This window comes from Eleutherodactylus coqui, chromosome 1, assembly GCF_035609145.1.
Source record: "Eleutherodactylus coqui strain aEleCoq1 chromosome 1, aEleCoq1.hap1, whole genome shotgun sequence".
NCBI lineage: Eukaryota > Metazoa > Chordata > Amphibia > Anura > Eleutherodactylidae > Eleutherodactylus > Eleutherodactylus coqui.
In genome coordinates, this window is record NC_089837.1 from 450,777,111 (window position 1) to 450,793,987 (window position 16,877).

At 42.6% G+C, this 16,877-nt stretch overlaps 1 protein-coding gene across 1 annotated transcript in view; it reads left to right on the forward strand.

The window, feature by feature from the left end:
- Positions 1 to 16,877, forward strand: part of ATP8A2 (ATPase phospholipid transporting 8A2) — a 565,764-nt gene that overhangs the window by 95,196 nt on the left and 453,691 nt on the right. Inside the window, exons 6-10 of the mRNA XM_066588982.1 lie at positions 840 to 885; positions 1,856 to 1,896; positions 4,492 to 4,565; positions 10,920 to 10,989; positions 15,820 to 15,947. Coding sequence (XP_066445079.1) covers positions 840 to 885; positions 1,856 to 1,896; positions 4,492 to 4,565; positions 10,920 to 10,989; positions 15,820 to 15,947 — 359 coding nt within the window. The remainder of the gene's footprint in view (positions 1 to 839; positions 886 to 1,855; positions 1,897 to 4,491; positions 4,566 to 10,919; positions 10,990 to 15,819; positions 15,948 to 16,877) is intronic.

Here is a 16,877-nt window from a genome sequence, read left to right on the forward strand (position 1 = left end):
TAAACCTGTACTTCACTAATGCTCCTAAATCTAAGAGCCACAAAAGCCCTGTATAACACTCTTGGGTCACTAGGAGAGTATTTAATAACTTTTTTCCTGATTTAAGGCAAAGTTAATGAATAGAGATGAGCAAGCGTACTCGGCCACGCCCCTTTTTCGCCCGAGCGCCGCGATTTTCGAGTACTTCCGTACTCGGGCGAAAAGATTCGGGGGGCGTCGTGGGTCAGTGGGGGGTTGCAGCGGGGAGTGGGGGGGGAGAGGGAGAGAGAGAGGGCTCCCCCCTGTTCCCCGCTGCTACCCCCGCTCCGCCACGCCTCCCCCCGCCCCCCGGCACCCCCCGAATCTTTTCACCTGAGTACTGAAGTACTCGAAAATCGCGGTGCTCGATTGAGTAATTACTCGAAGCAAGTACGTTCGCTCATCTCTATTAATGAAGAAAAAAAGAAGGGAAAAGATTTTTTCTTCCTCTTTTTTTTCTTCTTCTGTTAGCAGGGTCAGCCGAGACAAACCACCCGAAGTTCAGGTTCCGGCCAAACCAAACTTTTAGGAAAGTTCGACCCAAAACAGATTTCTACTGTTTCGGTTCACTCAACACTAGTCACTAGATTACTGGAGATGGTTCAGTGATCCAGGGGTTTATTCTAAGTGACAGATTTGCCATTGGGAGGAACTTTTTCCGTAATATGAGAAAATTGAGCTTCTACCTCATTTGTTTGTTTTTTTTGCCTTCCTCTGGGTCAATATTACAGGCGAATTTGCTGAACTGCATGTCTTTAGTCAGCCTTACATACTATGTCACTATGTTATGTTTCATCCTCTGATATTTTATCTTTGTACAGAAAAGACATAAGGCGGACAATACTGTTAATAAAAAGAGAACAATTGGTAAGTTACTACGGACCCGCCATGGCGGACATCTATAGAATCCATGTTGTAAATTTAAATGTATACTGTATATTGTCATTAGTGTGTATAGCTGTCAGACAAATATATTTTTGGGTGATAGTTCTGTCCAATGACCTTCCCATAAAGACAAACGTTCATCTTGGCATAGTGTTCACCATTATTTAATAGAGAGAAAACCTGCTGTCAGACCCCCAGAATAAAGCATCAACCATGTGAGATTGAAAAATCACTGCATGTCCTATTTGTGCGCAATTCATAGCAAGGAATCTCCCCATATTACCTATTGGATTATTTAAAAAATTGCATCGTACTCACATGCCACGCGATTTGCATGCAAGTGCGACTTTTACCATTGAAACTATTGGAAGCACTTGCAATTTTTTTTTTCAAGTGCGTTAAAAAGATATGTGAAAATTGCAAGTAGATACATTTCAATAGGTTCATTCACATGAACGTATTTTTCCTATGCATGTCGGTCAACAACAAAAAAATAACAGTTTGCTCCGTTTTCCTGCACTTTTGCACACCTAAAGTCCCCATAAAAGTCAACGGAGATGCACAAATGCGCGCACAATACACTAGGAGGTGTGCGAAACAGAGGAAAAAAAGAACACATCTGGAACGCATTAGACTAAGTGGTCGCTAAATTTTTGTTTGCCGGGCGCAAAAACTACAGTAAAATACGCAAATGCATGCGCACAAAAAGGATTTCTCATTCCGCCAATGTGCAAAGCTCAGGCGCGTGCAAATATGCATATTGTGAGTCTGAGGGGGCGTGAAAGTGCCATATCGGTCTGAGGTTCTCCCACCAATATTGTATTTGCCCAAACTCACAATATGTTAGAATATCAGATATCTGACGAATTTTCATGAATCTAATAAAAATTATTTGCAGTTTCTTAATTAGATCTAAAATGGTAACATTTTGCTTTTGTACTTTTCCTTGCAGTTTTACGAGGCGGCTCATGGCAGAACGTGATATGGAGAGAGGTACTTACATTCATTCGTCCTAGTCATGTGACAGGACATAATTCTTTAGGACTGTCACTTTTACAAAGGAACTGCATTTATTGAGTGTTTGTATGTGTCAGGTGTATCTGCCTATCTCCCCGTTCAGGGGGAAGCTGATTCTGACTTATCTCCTCCACCAGACAAGTCAATAATAAATCTCAGTACAGTGTTTATAGAATGACTGTCATGTATATAGAAAGGCATTGATAATAGGTGAAGACTTTCTATGAGATAAGCATTCATTGGTTAGGGAGTCATTCTACTAGACCTTAAAGAGCACCTGTCATGTATGTCTACCGTTTTTCAGCTGCGGCCCGGCTGGCTCCAGTTATGTCTGTCTTTTGTTCATACTGATCCCCATTCTCCCATATAGGCACTTCTTAGATTCCGCTCCTGGTGCTGTGGATGTATCAAGTCGGCGATCCCTATGATTACTGTCAATCCAGTGTAACGTCACCCTTGTGGATGGCCACTTGACAGATTGACAGCAGTGGGAGTCTATCTAAAAAGTACCCATACAATACAACATTGTTGGAGTCTGCAGGCCAAAAGCTATGCAGCCTACCCCATCTACATGAGGACAGGACCGGTGCTCTTTAAATAAACTTGCAATTTGCACCTAGTAAAAAATTGGTTCTTAAGGGCTTGAGCGCATTGTCTTCTGAACCATCCCTTTCACATACAGAGTGAAGAAGTGTGTCCTGACCAGACCGTAAGTCTCCGGACCCCAACTCAGAGCATCATACACACATATTATGCTGCGAATTCGGGTTCAGAGACCTACATTTAGGCTGGGACACACTTCTGCACTCTGTAGGTGAAACGCATGGTGCGGAAGATAGTGTAGTTGGACCCTAAGCTCAGAACTCTTACTACGCACCCAATCATCCTATACATTATTCTCTATGCGCATAGCTTATATGTGGCTCATCCATATAGTTAGCTGTATGCCTGAGTGGATGCGGGACAACACTATCCATCTATGCAACACCAGTCCCTGAGATCTGCAAAGTAAACTGCAAAGTTGGTTTAAAGGGGTTATTTCATTAAAGGGGTATTCCGAGACTTTTACTCAGGATAGGTCATCAATAGTTGATCGGCGGGAGCCTGTTATTCTGGATCCCTGCCCATCAGCTGATGTAGTCATCAGTGGTCATGGCCAGAAGTGTAATAGACTGCTTTACTCCCATTGAAATCAATAGGCGCAATGCCCTCCATTACACTTCTGGCCCCTCATTGTGGTCAGAGCTGAATGTGTAATACGAGGCATCACTCCCATTGATTTCAGCAGGAGTGAAGCTGGCTATTACATTTTTGGCCCTGACTACAGATGACATCCAGCCCACTGCATTGACAGTAGGTCAGACAATCAGCTAATTGTCAGGCATCCAAAGCAACCTCCCCCCCGCCCATCAACTAGTGATGACCTATCCTGAGCATACATCATCAATAGGAAAATCCTGGAATACCCTATTAAGACCACTCCTGTCCAAATGCCCCATTAGGGCAGATGATATCATAGATGGATCTTCCCCACTCACGACTTCTCTGAGCCAGAATGAAAGCTGCTTTGTAAGAATGGCTCCTTGTCTGGCAGACTCAATGTATTATATGGATGGCTATTCGTGCCTGGATGGACTCAGCTTCATTTGGTGGTGTCAGGTGTAATCGCCATATAAAAAAAGGTTGTCTGTGATTAGAAAAAATAACTTTAAACTCAGGAATATATTACGGAATGTAGAGGCTATTCACTAACACATTTGTACAATGCAGTAGTAACCAATAGCAAGCAGTCAGGAACTATGGCCAATCATAGATGGTTACTTTCTCCAACCCCTTGACTGGTGAATGCCATCCTTCCAGAAATGAGAAAGACTGAAGTGAATGGGACAAGTCTGCATCAGAGGCTGCTATAAACGATACGACTAGCTTTTTTGTATTCTTTTGCCTTCCTCTGGATCAACATTGGGGGGTAAAAGGCTGAACTGGATGGACATATGTCTTTTTTGGGCTTAACATACTATGTTACTACGTTACTATGACTTTCTGAATACCAACACAATCCTGCTCAGATGTAAGCTTGCAGGGGCGTTGCAGCCCCTTCAATCAGCTGATCAGCAGGGATCCTAAGCGGCAGACGATCAGATATCGCTGGCCTATCTTCAGGATAAACCATCAATTTTTTAAAGGCTGGCTAACCGCTTTAATTGTATTTAGTGTATGCAGTAAGCTCCTGAGCTCCCCCTAGATGTGGCTGCAGGCAGACTGCATTTTATCATGTAACTTGCCTATGTAGGAGACTTGGTATTAGAAGATTGGATCAAAATCAGAGATCCCAGTGCTGTTAAGATATACTGAGGTATTTATCAGTCCAGAATGCTGGACTATTGATTGGTTGCTATTGGTTAATGCTCTCTGTACATTTGCACCTATGCTATTAACTTGTAAGTCTATGTTTTATTATACTTTGCTTTTGCTCCTTGGAAGGACTAATGGTGTGAGTGATGATTAAGGACACACAATGTGTACTTTCTTTCTCTCCTGTCTGCTGCTTGGCTGCCCCTGGACTGACAGGTGGCAGTGGGAGACATTGTGAAGGTGACCAATGGGCAGCATCTTCCAGCCGATATGATCATTTTATCTTCAAGGTCAGATGTTATATGGTCGGGTGTCTCTTTTCTCATCTCCACTGAGCTGAATTCATGATTGCGTTGTCTATGTGCATTTGCATTGCCATTTGAAATAATAGTTTTATGACTTTAAGTGTCAACGTGAAGGAATTGGGAAAATCATATTGTGTGCATTTACAACTAAGATAGACGTGACTGGAATAAGGCCAGTAGTAATATTATGATAGCGTATGGAAACTCCATCTATAGCATATAGAATGTGAGCTTGTGTATCCCTTAGGTTAGAAACAATTGGCCATCAGAGATGTGGAAGGTTCCTTCATTAAATTTCCATTATAAGACAGAGTTGATGATAAAGTAACTTGTAATCTAGGGATTCTTTTTCCGTGATTAATAAAGTAGTGCATAGCAAAATCATTGGTGTAACTACTAGAATATGCAACATAGCTGCTGCTCTGGGGCCCAGCAAGTGAGGGGACCAACCTCCAATTGGTGGGGGCTATGGATAAGGGGTATCCTAGATTGTCACCTTGTGTATTGCCCTGCACTGTGGCTTCACTTTTTGTTTTAGCCCTGTATTGTAAATCACTGTGTGCATTATCCCTGTGCTGTGACATCACTGTGTGTATTATGCTTGTGCTAGTACAGCATTTTGTCCACTATCCCTGTACAGTGACATCATTGTGTATATTATTTTTCAATGGTGACATCACAATATGCATTAGTATACCTGTTATATTACTAAGCTGCAACCTTGTTGAGTGGATTATCTCAGTGCGGAGAAAACACTGTGAGCATTATCCCTGTGCTGTGACATCAATGTGAGCATTATCCCTGTGCTGTGACATCACTGTGAGCATTATCCCTGTGCTGTGACATCACTGTGAGCATTATCCCTGTGCTGTGATATCACTGTGAGCATTATCCCTGTGCTGTGCCATCACTGTGTTTATTATCCCTGTGCTGTGCCATCACTGTGTTTATTATCCCTGTGCTGTGACATCACTGTGAGCATTATCCTAGAGCTGTGACCTCGCTCTGAGCATTATTTATTCCTGTGCTCTAAAATCACTGTGAACATTATTTACCCCTTTGCTGGGACATCACTGTGAACATTATCTCTGTACTGTGACATCACTGTGAGCATTATCCCTGTGCTGTGACATCACATCACTGTGAACATTATCCATGTATTGTTACATCACCGTGTGCATTATTAATGTGCTGTGACACCAATGTGAGCATTATTCCTGTGCTGTGACATCACTGTGAGCATTATCCCTGTGCTGTGACATCACTGTGAGCATTATCCCTGTGCTGTGACATCACATCACTGTGAACATTATCCATGTATTGTTACATCACCGTGTGCATTATTAATGTGCTGTGACACCAATGTGAGCATTATTCCTGTGCTGTGACATCACTGTGAGCATTATCCCTGTGCTGTGACATCACTGTGAGCATTATCCCTGTGCTGTGACATCACATCACTGTGAACATTATCCATGTATTGTTACATCACCGTGTGCATTATTAATGTGCTGTGACATCACTGTGCATTATCCCTGAACATCCTGAAAAGACGCTTGGCACAAACTGGATATCAGAAGATGTGATTAACACACTTCCCGCTGAAGGCAGTCATTGTAGAGGGGGGCACTCCTGGTCAAAATAATATTGCTATAACCATGCAAAACAGCTATTTTGTTAGTCAGGAAAACATAGACTTTACAAAGTAGTTTAGATCCTACTTTCTTAGGACCCCTGAGTAGATAGTAGGACTAGGACAAGTATCATTTTCCCACGTACTATATAATAATGCAAATAAGTGCATAATGATCTTCAGTTCAGTGGAGATATTCTGCATGTTTTGGAGTAATGTGGTGCATTCTTTATTACCTATGTATTTTGTGTATTTTATAAGTAATGTAGTCACTTGTCATAATGTGTCTGTTATATTTCTGATTGCTACAGTACAATTACGCACAATAATGATTGGGTTTTGTGGTTTGTCTATGAGTAACAATGACTCAATTAAATTAAGGGCCAAAACAAATAAAAATGTGGAGGCTCACGGACAGAATATTGTGTTGGGGCTCTCCACTTTTTTTAGAAGGAAGAAATGGTAAAACAGTGCAAAAGTCATACAGTTCTAAAATATTACTACCAGACACTACTAGCTTAAAATACTGAATGCTTCAAAAACTATACCACCCTAATACTTTATAATGCCAACATAATTTCACCATACCATGCTGAAAACTGTAACAATGTGGCCATAAATTCACAGAAACGCATGCTTCAGTACTTATACACATTTACTATCTGAATAAAACTGCACAACTGTTTATACTAAACGCATGGTTCTTAGCACATATTTTGATCAAAACATGTGTGCCCATCCACCTTATCCTGGCAAATGTTAATGGATGGGTTCCTAACATTTGATGAGCGAGCATACTTGCTAAGGGCAATTGCTCGATCGAGCATTGCCCTTAGCGAGTACCTGCCTGCGCGGGAGCAAAGATTCGGCTGCCGGCGGGCAGGGAGCTGCGGGGGAGAGCGGAGAGGAACGGAGGGGAGATCTCTCTCTCCCTCTCTCCCCCCGCTCCCCCCTGCTGACTGCCGCAACTCACCTGTCACCCACGCCGGCAGCCGAACCTTCGCTCCTGAACGGGAAGATACTCGCTAAGGACAATGCTTGATCGAGCAATTGTCCTTAGCGAGTATGCTCGCTCATCTCTAGTTCCTAACTCTAAAGACACCTCTCCTTAGGCAAAAAGCCTCAACTAAATGGTATATGTCACATCCATGGCTTTTTGTAACCCTTGCATTTAATTTATTTGTTAGGAGTGCTGACTTTGTTTTGTTATTGCAGCACTTTGTAGTATCCAAATACCATCATATACTGTACAGTGCCTAAATAATTGTGCCAAACACTGCCAAAGCAACAATGTTAAAGAAAGCCCCAAAGCAGTGCTACGTAATGCCTAAATATTACCAGCATGCAGCACCTAAGTAACAGAATAACACTGAAAAAATAATACTATACAATAGCCAAATAATACCGCTACATAATAGCACCATACAACAACCAAATAATAGTGCTTCATAATAGTATCATACTGCACTCAAATACGACATAATGCCACCATACACCAACTAAATAATAGTGCTACATAATACCACCATACAACAGCCAAATACCAGTGCAATATAATACCAACATACAACAACCAAATAATAGCACTACATTATACCACCATACAGCAATCAAATGCAACAGCCAAATAGTATTATGCAGTATTACCATACAGTTACCAAATAATAGTGCTACATAATAATAGTACCATAAAACAGTGAAATAATAGTTCTACATAATGCTATCGTACATTGTTTGAATATTCCTAACATATGCTCCCTAACTAGTTTTACTTTTACAATGCTAAAATAATACCTTCATGTAGTACCCAAATAACCTTCTCATATACCTAGAAAATATAGTGCTCAGGCACACAGTTCTCAGGCCTGTCCATAGAGAGCATACTTGTAGTTACCCCTAGCTGTGAATTGTCCTGAGGGCCAAGAGCTTTGCTCATTTTGCTCCTCACAGTTCGTTATCTCCATTCCAAAAATAGAGAAAAAGGAAGTAGTAGCCAGACTCTAAAGGGCCTTTTACACAGCCTGATAATTGGGCAAGATTATTAATTCATACGAGCGTTCATGTTATGTCCACACGGCACAAGAACACCATGCCCAGCACGGATGCAGGGCGGTGTTCACACTGAAACGCAAAAAACACACACAATACTATGAAATGTACTACACAACTTCAGGCAATAATTAGATGGAGAAATCTGTCCCTTAGGGTGGCTTCATGTGAGCGTGTTTTTGTGCGTTCATACGCACGCACAAAAACATGCTTGTATTTGCAACAATGCATTCCCTATGGTGTGTGCACATGTCCGTAATTTGCAGGTGCGTGCCTGCAAAGATAGGACATGCGTGTACCATTGGGAAAAACAATGGTCTGCCGGCTCCCTGCATTCTTTTTCAGGGAAGGGCTTTACAAATAAGTCCTTCCTGAAAAAGAAACATTTTAGTGTTAAAAAAAAAAAATACTTACCTGTCCGCCGCTGCCGTGACACCCGCGGGGATGAAGAACATATCTGCCGCATGTGGCAGATGTTTCCTTCACCCCCGCTAGTTAAAAGAATTCCTTGCTGCTACATCTGCCACATCTGTGACAGATGCAGCGGAGGAATTCTTTAATTCTCTACTGTAGCTGTCACACATGAGAATCCTGCTCCCGACATCCTCGTCATTGGATTTCAGGGAAGGGCTTTAAACATAAGCCCTTCCCTGAAAATCTAATAAAAATAGTGTAAAAAAATAATACTCACCTGCCTTCAGCTGCCGGGGCGACAGATGTGTTCTTCATCCCCGCGGGGGTCATGGCAGCGGGGGAGAGGTAAGTTTTTTTTTTTCCTTTTCTTTTACACTAAAATGGTTCTTTTTCAGGGAAGGGCTTATATGTAAAGCCCCTCCTTGAAAAAGAATGCAGAGGGCAGGCAGAGCATTGTTTTCAATGGAGCCGCCAGCAGCAGCCGCGGCTCCATTGAAAACAATGAACGCGGCTGCATACACGCGTGTTTTTGCTCGTACGTAGGTGCGCACCTATCTACGCACCTTTGTACGCGCAAAAACACGCTCCTGTGAAGCCACCCTTACAAATCGGGGAATAGGTAACTTCTGCCTAAAAGTGGGGTAGGTGTCCTGGTAACCATAGCCCCATGTCTTCACCTAGGACCTGACTATCCCTGATAAGGCACCTGGAAAGATGCACTAAACACTGCACAAAAACTGTGTAAAGACTAACAAAAGCAAAAGGAAAGAAAGCCACTACTGAACTGAATGTGGAAAACTTTCACCCAGGATAGAGGTTCCAACCTGCTCCAACTACACCTCCAACTGAACTGAATGGCTGCAAACAGAACTCGGAGACAGACATAAACCAAGACTGACAAACGCTCAAGGCACTCACCAAGCATACCATCACGCATAGATAGTTGGAATTACTACAGAACACATGAGGTATTGGTTCATGTCTTGGTCAAGACACTTAAGCCTATAAGCCCACGACAAGGGTCCTGATTGTCTCGTGGGTCCCTCCTCTCTATAGACAACTTATCCATAAATCCTGCCTGTATGCAGGGTGATGAGTCCCTGTTGGAACCTTGCACATTCTGAATCGCCTCATGTGAATGCCATGCAAGCGAGTGCCGATCTTGTTGACCGGCCCTTGTTTCACAGCTCAGATCAAGCCTTGTAAAAGGACACTTACTACAGCTGATCTTATTTTGTCATGATGGCACCGGCAGCGCAGCATTGTTTCAGGAGAAAACATCAGTAGCCTTTTACATTGCAGCAAGATCATAATCAGGCAAACACATTGAGCCTCGTATGCCTGCTTAAAATGGTTGTACAAGAACAGAAAAACATGGGTGCCTTCAGGCACAGCGCAATACTTGTCCAAGGGATGTTCCCGGTATTGAAGCTCGGCTCCGTTGAAATGAATGTAGCAGAGCTGCGATTCCACACATAACTTGTGGACTAGTGTCGTTTTTATTTTTCTAATCCTGTATAACCCCTTTAAAATTGTTACATAATAAGTAGAGATGAGCGAGCGTACTCGGAAAAGCACTACTCGCTCGAGTAATGTGCTTTATCTGAGTATCGCTGTGCTCGGGTCTGAAGATTCGGGTGCCGCTGCGGCTGACAGGTGAGTCGCAGCGGGGAGCAGGGGAGAGCAGGCGGGAGAGAGGGAGAGAAAGATCTTACCTCCGTTCCTCCCCGCTCTCCCCTGCAGCTCCCCGCTCCGTGCCGGCACCCGAATCTTCAGGGACGAGCACAGCGATACTCGGATAAAGCAAATTACTCGAGCGAGTAGTGCTTTTCCGAGTACGCTCGCTCATCTCTAATAATAAGTGTAAAATATGACAGTGTCTACAAGGGAGTTGAGACATTCACACATAGCATGCAACAAAATAACCAATTATAGGTGTCAGGATGGCAGAAATTTCATCAATGTTCTGCAGTCGGAAAGCGTTACATCATATTAACATTGTGGCCTTTCACAATAAAAAGATTAGGGATGGCAAAGTCACCTGCTAGTTTCTCTGAATACCAGGTTGTATTTGAAGACTGTGACTGTTATTGATGTCTCTGTTAGCAACCGCTGCAATTAGATGAGAAATGCAAATGTTCAAAAAATAGACTGATGTATGTCTGTGCCTAGCTCTAGCGTCTGCATGACTTCAACGGACAATGTGTTTCCATTCACGTAACCTTCTTTTTTTGCTTTCGCAGTGAGCCACAGGCCATGTGCTACATTGAGACATCCAATCTTGATGGTGAAACAAACTTAAAAATACGCCAGGTAGAACTTTGTAATTGTTTATTCCAACCCAATATTGGAGTTGTATGGGGTATTGAAGTTGTAGTTGCACCCCTCAGCCCAATGACTGCTTAGGAATGTTCTTCTTCTTGGAGTTTACTCAGTATTTCATTAGTTAGTTTGTGTTTTAGAGCTGGTCTTCCTATGGAACAGAAAAGTGCAACTACAGTCAGCTATTTTGAAGCTAGGTTACACTCACAAACCAACATGAGGGCGGTGGAGAAAGTGGCAGCCAGACAGCTCTGGCAGTGGCTTATCTCTAGGAGAACCAAGAAATGAGACAATCTTACTTTCTCCCAACTCCATCTCTCAGGGGAAAGTTGGGAGGCTCCCATACACATCTGACAGTCGGTCAATGTTGCAAAATTTGGCATGTTCAAATGACTTTTGTTTAATTTGTATGGGAACCCAGAAAGGGGTGTTTATTATTGATGGACTATCAATAGTTGATCAGCGGGATTTGCCACTCGGCATCCCTGCCAATCAGCTGTTTGCCGAACCAGCTGTTTGTATGGACAGCTCTGGAAGCAGATAATGTTATCCTAATTGCAGCAGCCTGGGTTGATAGTGCAGGCACAGCTCCCATTGAATTAAATGAGAGCTGTGCCTGCAGAGCCAACCCGGACTGCTGTAATGTTGACACTGCTATCTACTTAAGTATTGTCCACACTAACGGCAGCCAAGCAACCAACTGATTGCCTGGCATCCCAAGCGGAAGACCCTGCTGATCGGATCCTTGCATGGGAAAATAACACATTCATTTGAATAGGTTAATTCACAAAAGCAATTTTTCTCTCAGATCAATAGTCAAGTTTGAAAAATCGCTGCATGCCATATTTTTATGTGATACTTTATGAAGAATTGCACATTATTTTCTATGGAAACATAAAAATGGTTTGCAATCACATTCCATGCAAATTGCATGTGTTTTAAATTAATGCATGTTACTATGGGGATCACAAGAAAAAAAACAGGAAGTGCAGAGCAGTGAAAAACGGATGTAAAATGGGTGCACATAATGCTTGAAAATCTCAAAAACGCGTAGCAGATGCATGAAAATCACGTTAAAATTGCATGGAAAACCTTAAATTTTTCACTGGTAAAAATTGCACTTGCCCATGTGAATACAGCCTTAATGTGGGAGGACAAAAAACAGCCTACTGGCCAGGTAACTTGACTGAACTACAGAGGACAGATCCAGAGGAAGATTAGTGAGGAACATTCCAGACAGACCCAAAGATCAATAAAAAGACCATGGGAGAGAAAAGGAAAGAAATCAGGAAATGCAGTGAACTGGATGCTATTTTCTCCAGCAGGTTTCGGGGTATTCTGTAGCTTCCAAATTGTATAGTATGGAATGCGCACACCTTGCAATAACCAGTCAGGCACAAGCTATAGGTCTCGGGTCTAAACTGGGTCTGGGCGGTACATTGCTCAGGCCCTCACTTTATTGAAACAAATAATACCTGCCCTTTATGGGCGTATAACATATTACATCGATAATGTATATAAATTTTCATTCATTGGGCCATATAGAATCCCCCGCTCCTCCCCACACCCCTCTCAGATCCAGTGTATGAGCCAGTCTTTGTCTCCTCAACAAGTGGTCAGGCAAAAGCAGCTTCTTTGTCTCAGAAGTTGAGGGGGAGGGGGAGGGGGGGGGGGCTGGCAAAACACCCAAAGTGGATACAGTTCTTACAGTATAGCAATGTGACTTTAACCCTTAAGAGGCTGCAGAGGAGCTTTACATTCGGCTAACGTTATAGCACACATCTTTCACCATGCCATTGTCCAGCAATTACCATAATGAAATGATGTGGCCATTAACCTCTACAGAGTTAAAACCACTACAGCTGCGTAATACATCTAGTTTATACAAATCAATAGACATTTTACGCTAACTAATCATCATGTCTACCACAGCAGCTCCCCATGGGCTAGTGGGGATAGCAGCAGCCAGACAGCTCTGGCAGTGATTTACCACCAGGAGGACAAAAAGTTTGGGCATTGAAATTCAACGTGCCAGATCTTTCTTTAAAGGGGTTGTCTCGCGAAAGCAAGTGGGGTTAAGCACTTCTGTATGGCCATATTAATGCACTTTGTAATATACATCGTGCATTAAATATGAGCCATACAGAAGTTATTCACTTACCTTCCCTGCGCTGGCGTCCCTGTCTCCATGGCTCCGTCTAACTTCAGCGTCTAATCGCCCGATTAGACGCGCTTGCGCAGAAGGGTCTTCTGCCTTCGGGTCTGTCCGGCAGCAGCGGCGTTCTGGCTCCGCCCCCTTCTACGCATCATCGCGTAGCTCCGCCCCGTCACGTGTACCGATTCCAGCCTCCAGAAGTGCTTAACCCCACTTGCTTTCGCGAGACAACCCCTTTAACACCCCAAAAATTGGGAGACCCCCAAACACATCTGACAGTCGGCCAGTCCCACAAAAACCAACAGCCTCTGATGACTTTTGTTTAAACTGTATGGGGGCCTTTAAGGTAGGATTGTGAGTAGAATCAGAAAATTCATAAAATATACATTTTACCTACAACTTCCTTGGAAATCAGATAGCTTCAACCGTGCAATCAATAGAAAAAAAATCCAGTGACTTAAATTACTTGATGTTGTTTTTCTGGATTTTGCTAAACAATAAAGCAGATATACATTTACCATGAGCCATTTGGGAATAGACAATTACACTGCGGCGAGGGAGCTTGTTTTTCTCTGCGATTCAGTACAGAATGCTGCAGTTTAAAAGACCATTATAATAATATCTCCATATCTCCTGGTAATAACACAATAAATTATCCACAATCAGTCTGTCCCATTTCTCTACTTTATAAATGTTTTGGGTAGGAGCTGTGTATAAATATGCTTTGTACTTGAATGAACTGATAAAAGTCATAACTAATCCCCATAAGAGTTGTCATTTTTTGTACTCCACTGAAGATAGTTGTGAGGGTAAAATTAATATCAATTACTATATAGTTATTGCTGGTCCTCATTAAAAGTATAAGACTTTTTGTTTCAAGTACCCTCAAGTAAATCGAATCAAAACTAATTGGCTCTAGTAAAGGACTTTGCCACAGTTCAATACTAGGTGGGGAAGGTCTCAGATTTCAAAAAGTGTTTGGAAGGCCACCAATCACACATTGGTGGTGTGATAAATTGATATTCTTTTAGTGTTTATACTCAGGATCAAGAGCATTAGTGATGAGTGAACTTTTGGAAAGCTTGGTTCAGCTGACTTAGCTCGACCCGAACCGGAAGTTCACCAAAACCCATAAAACTGGTGTATAACACTAAGACCCATAAATTCCCTGTATAACACTGAGAAAGTTATACAGGCTTTTGTAACTTTTAGACAGTGTTATACACCAGTGCAAAGGACTAGTGTTGAGTGAAAAGAAGCAGTAGAAGCATGTGTTGGGTAGAACTTTGCTAAGAGCTTGGTTTGGGTTTGTGCCGAACCGTACTTTTAGGAAAAGTTGACTCAAAACAGGGCTCTAGTGGTTCAGTTTACTCAACACTAAAAGGGCATATATGTAGAATTGAAGGAGCCTATAGAAGAGCAGGCCCATTCCATCTTGGTCTTGTTCCCCTTATGATGGGTGTCAAGCACATGCATAGAGATGTGTTCTCCACTGTGGCTACAATATTAGCAAAGAAGGAGTCATGAAAATGTAATGGTGACACCAAGACCTCCTGGTTAAAATTGTGTGGTTGTCAGTATCTGAAACATGTCTCTTTTTTATCTTTGATATGGGTCTTCCTCATCCTTCATGTACACTGCTACTGGAAACCTTGATTTCGAGGTCTTCTAATTTGCGTTGTTGGCTCAGAAGTACACCAGTAGCAAGGTCTTCAAAAGCAAACTTTGACACCATTAGTGGGCCTCATATTTCGCACAACTAGAACTAGGAAAGAGTTTGGCCCACACACACAGACAATTTACACTCCTGTATTTTTCTTTATTCTTTGCCCAAAAAAGTACTGGAGAAAAAAAATAAAGGTTTGCTTACTTCTTGAAGGGAACGCGAATCCAGTCTTGTAGATAAGTGTTATATGTCTGCATGTCATTCACAAATCCAGACAAAGTAATTCTTTGAGCTTTCTTACTGTCTTTTAACATGGAATGATAATTGGGCCTGAACATTCCTATAACTGCCTGTGCACCCAACATTTGGTCCATGGAAAAGGCCAAATGATGAGCAAATGCACGTTCATTGGCTGAATGTGTCATTTAGTTGAGCATAAATCTGGTTGGCTACGAGGAGGCACGCAGGCGATGAATGACAGTTGTATGGGGACAATCAAGGGTAGTAAATTATGTTCTTCCGAAGGTAACTTGGTTATTATTTATAGGTATGACCTTTAACCCTTTCCAATCCACTGTCTGATGTCTAAAGACATTCTGATTGAAGGCTGTACAGCTCCGATGTCGGAAGACGTCCGGCAGGGTATTCTCACTGTAGATTACTGACTGCTCTGTTGTCGGGGACCTCTCCAGCATGTCACATACAGCAGTACTGGCTCTAGCCAGCAGATGGCGCCATTGTATAATGGCAAAAAGAGAAAGCCCCCCAGGAAACCCTGAATCCAAAATTGGATTTCAACGGGTTAATGAATTTTGTATATCGAACAGTCAATGAGTCACACCTGCTATTACATCAGTTGTCCATAAACATTTCTTTACAAATGTCTTCTCTGAGTATTCTTACTTCTGTATTGGAGATTCACTTTTATGGCAGTGGTAATGTATTTGTTACCATAGATACTGTATCAGCTGCTTTTCTATTCTTTATTCTTTGACTGCAGGGTTTACCAGCAACCTTACATCTTCAATCTATTGAGGATTTGATTAAATTGTCTGGAAGAATTGAATGTGAAGGACCTAATCGCCATCTCTATGATTTTACTGGAACCCTACGCCTAGACAGCAACAAGTTAGTTATATACTTTGCACATGAGATTTCTCTAAACATCTCTGAGATAGAGCATTATTAGGGTTAAAGGATAACAAATTCCCCATTACTCAAGCAATTTGGATATCAGAGAGATTGTCTTAAAACAGAAGGTATTTGAATGCTCACTTACTTCACATGTGCACAACAAAGGACTTAATAGGATTGTCCCACAATAGACACTTAAGGCCCATTTAGACACAACAATTATCGCTCTAAAGATGTCTTTTGAACGATAATTGTTGTGTGCATTTACAGGGCAAGGTGATCACTCAAACGTTGAGCGATCACCTTGCGCTCCAAGCGAGGGATGCAGAAGACAATCGGGACCGCTTGTCGTTTGCATCCAGCTGTTCTCTGCTTGGAGCCCTCGGCTGTTCTACAGCTGAGCGCTCCGAGCGGGGAACGCAGAAGACAAGCGGGGCCGCTTGTCTTCTGCCCCCAGCTGTTCTTTGCTCGGAGCGCCCAGCTGCAGGGAATGCAGAAGACAGCTGGAGCGCTGTGTTCTTCATACCCTGGCTGTTCATGGAGCGCACAGCTGTATACCAGTGTACACAGGAGAATGAAGAACACACCCCACCTGTGTTCAGGGAGTGGGATACAGCTGAAACAATAGTATCAGCTGTATCCTGCTGTGAATCTCTGATAAGACTCATCATTGTCTTTCAACATGCTGAAAGACAATAAAGAGCGACGGGCTAACGAAAACTGCACGATGTCAGAGCAGTTAGACACAACGATTATCGCTCAAAAGATGGCTTTTGAGACATCAATTTGGAACGATAATTGTTTCTAAATGGGCCTTCAGAACATGAGCCACCATTTCTCCTCACAGCACAACCGCAGTGAGGAGGAGTTTGAATGTCCCAGTGGTTGAACATGAGCGATGCTTCTAGATTCAAAGTCTATGGG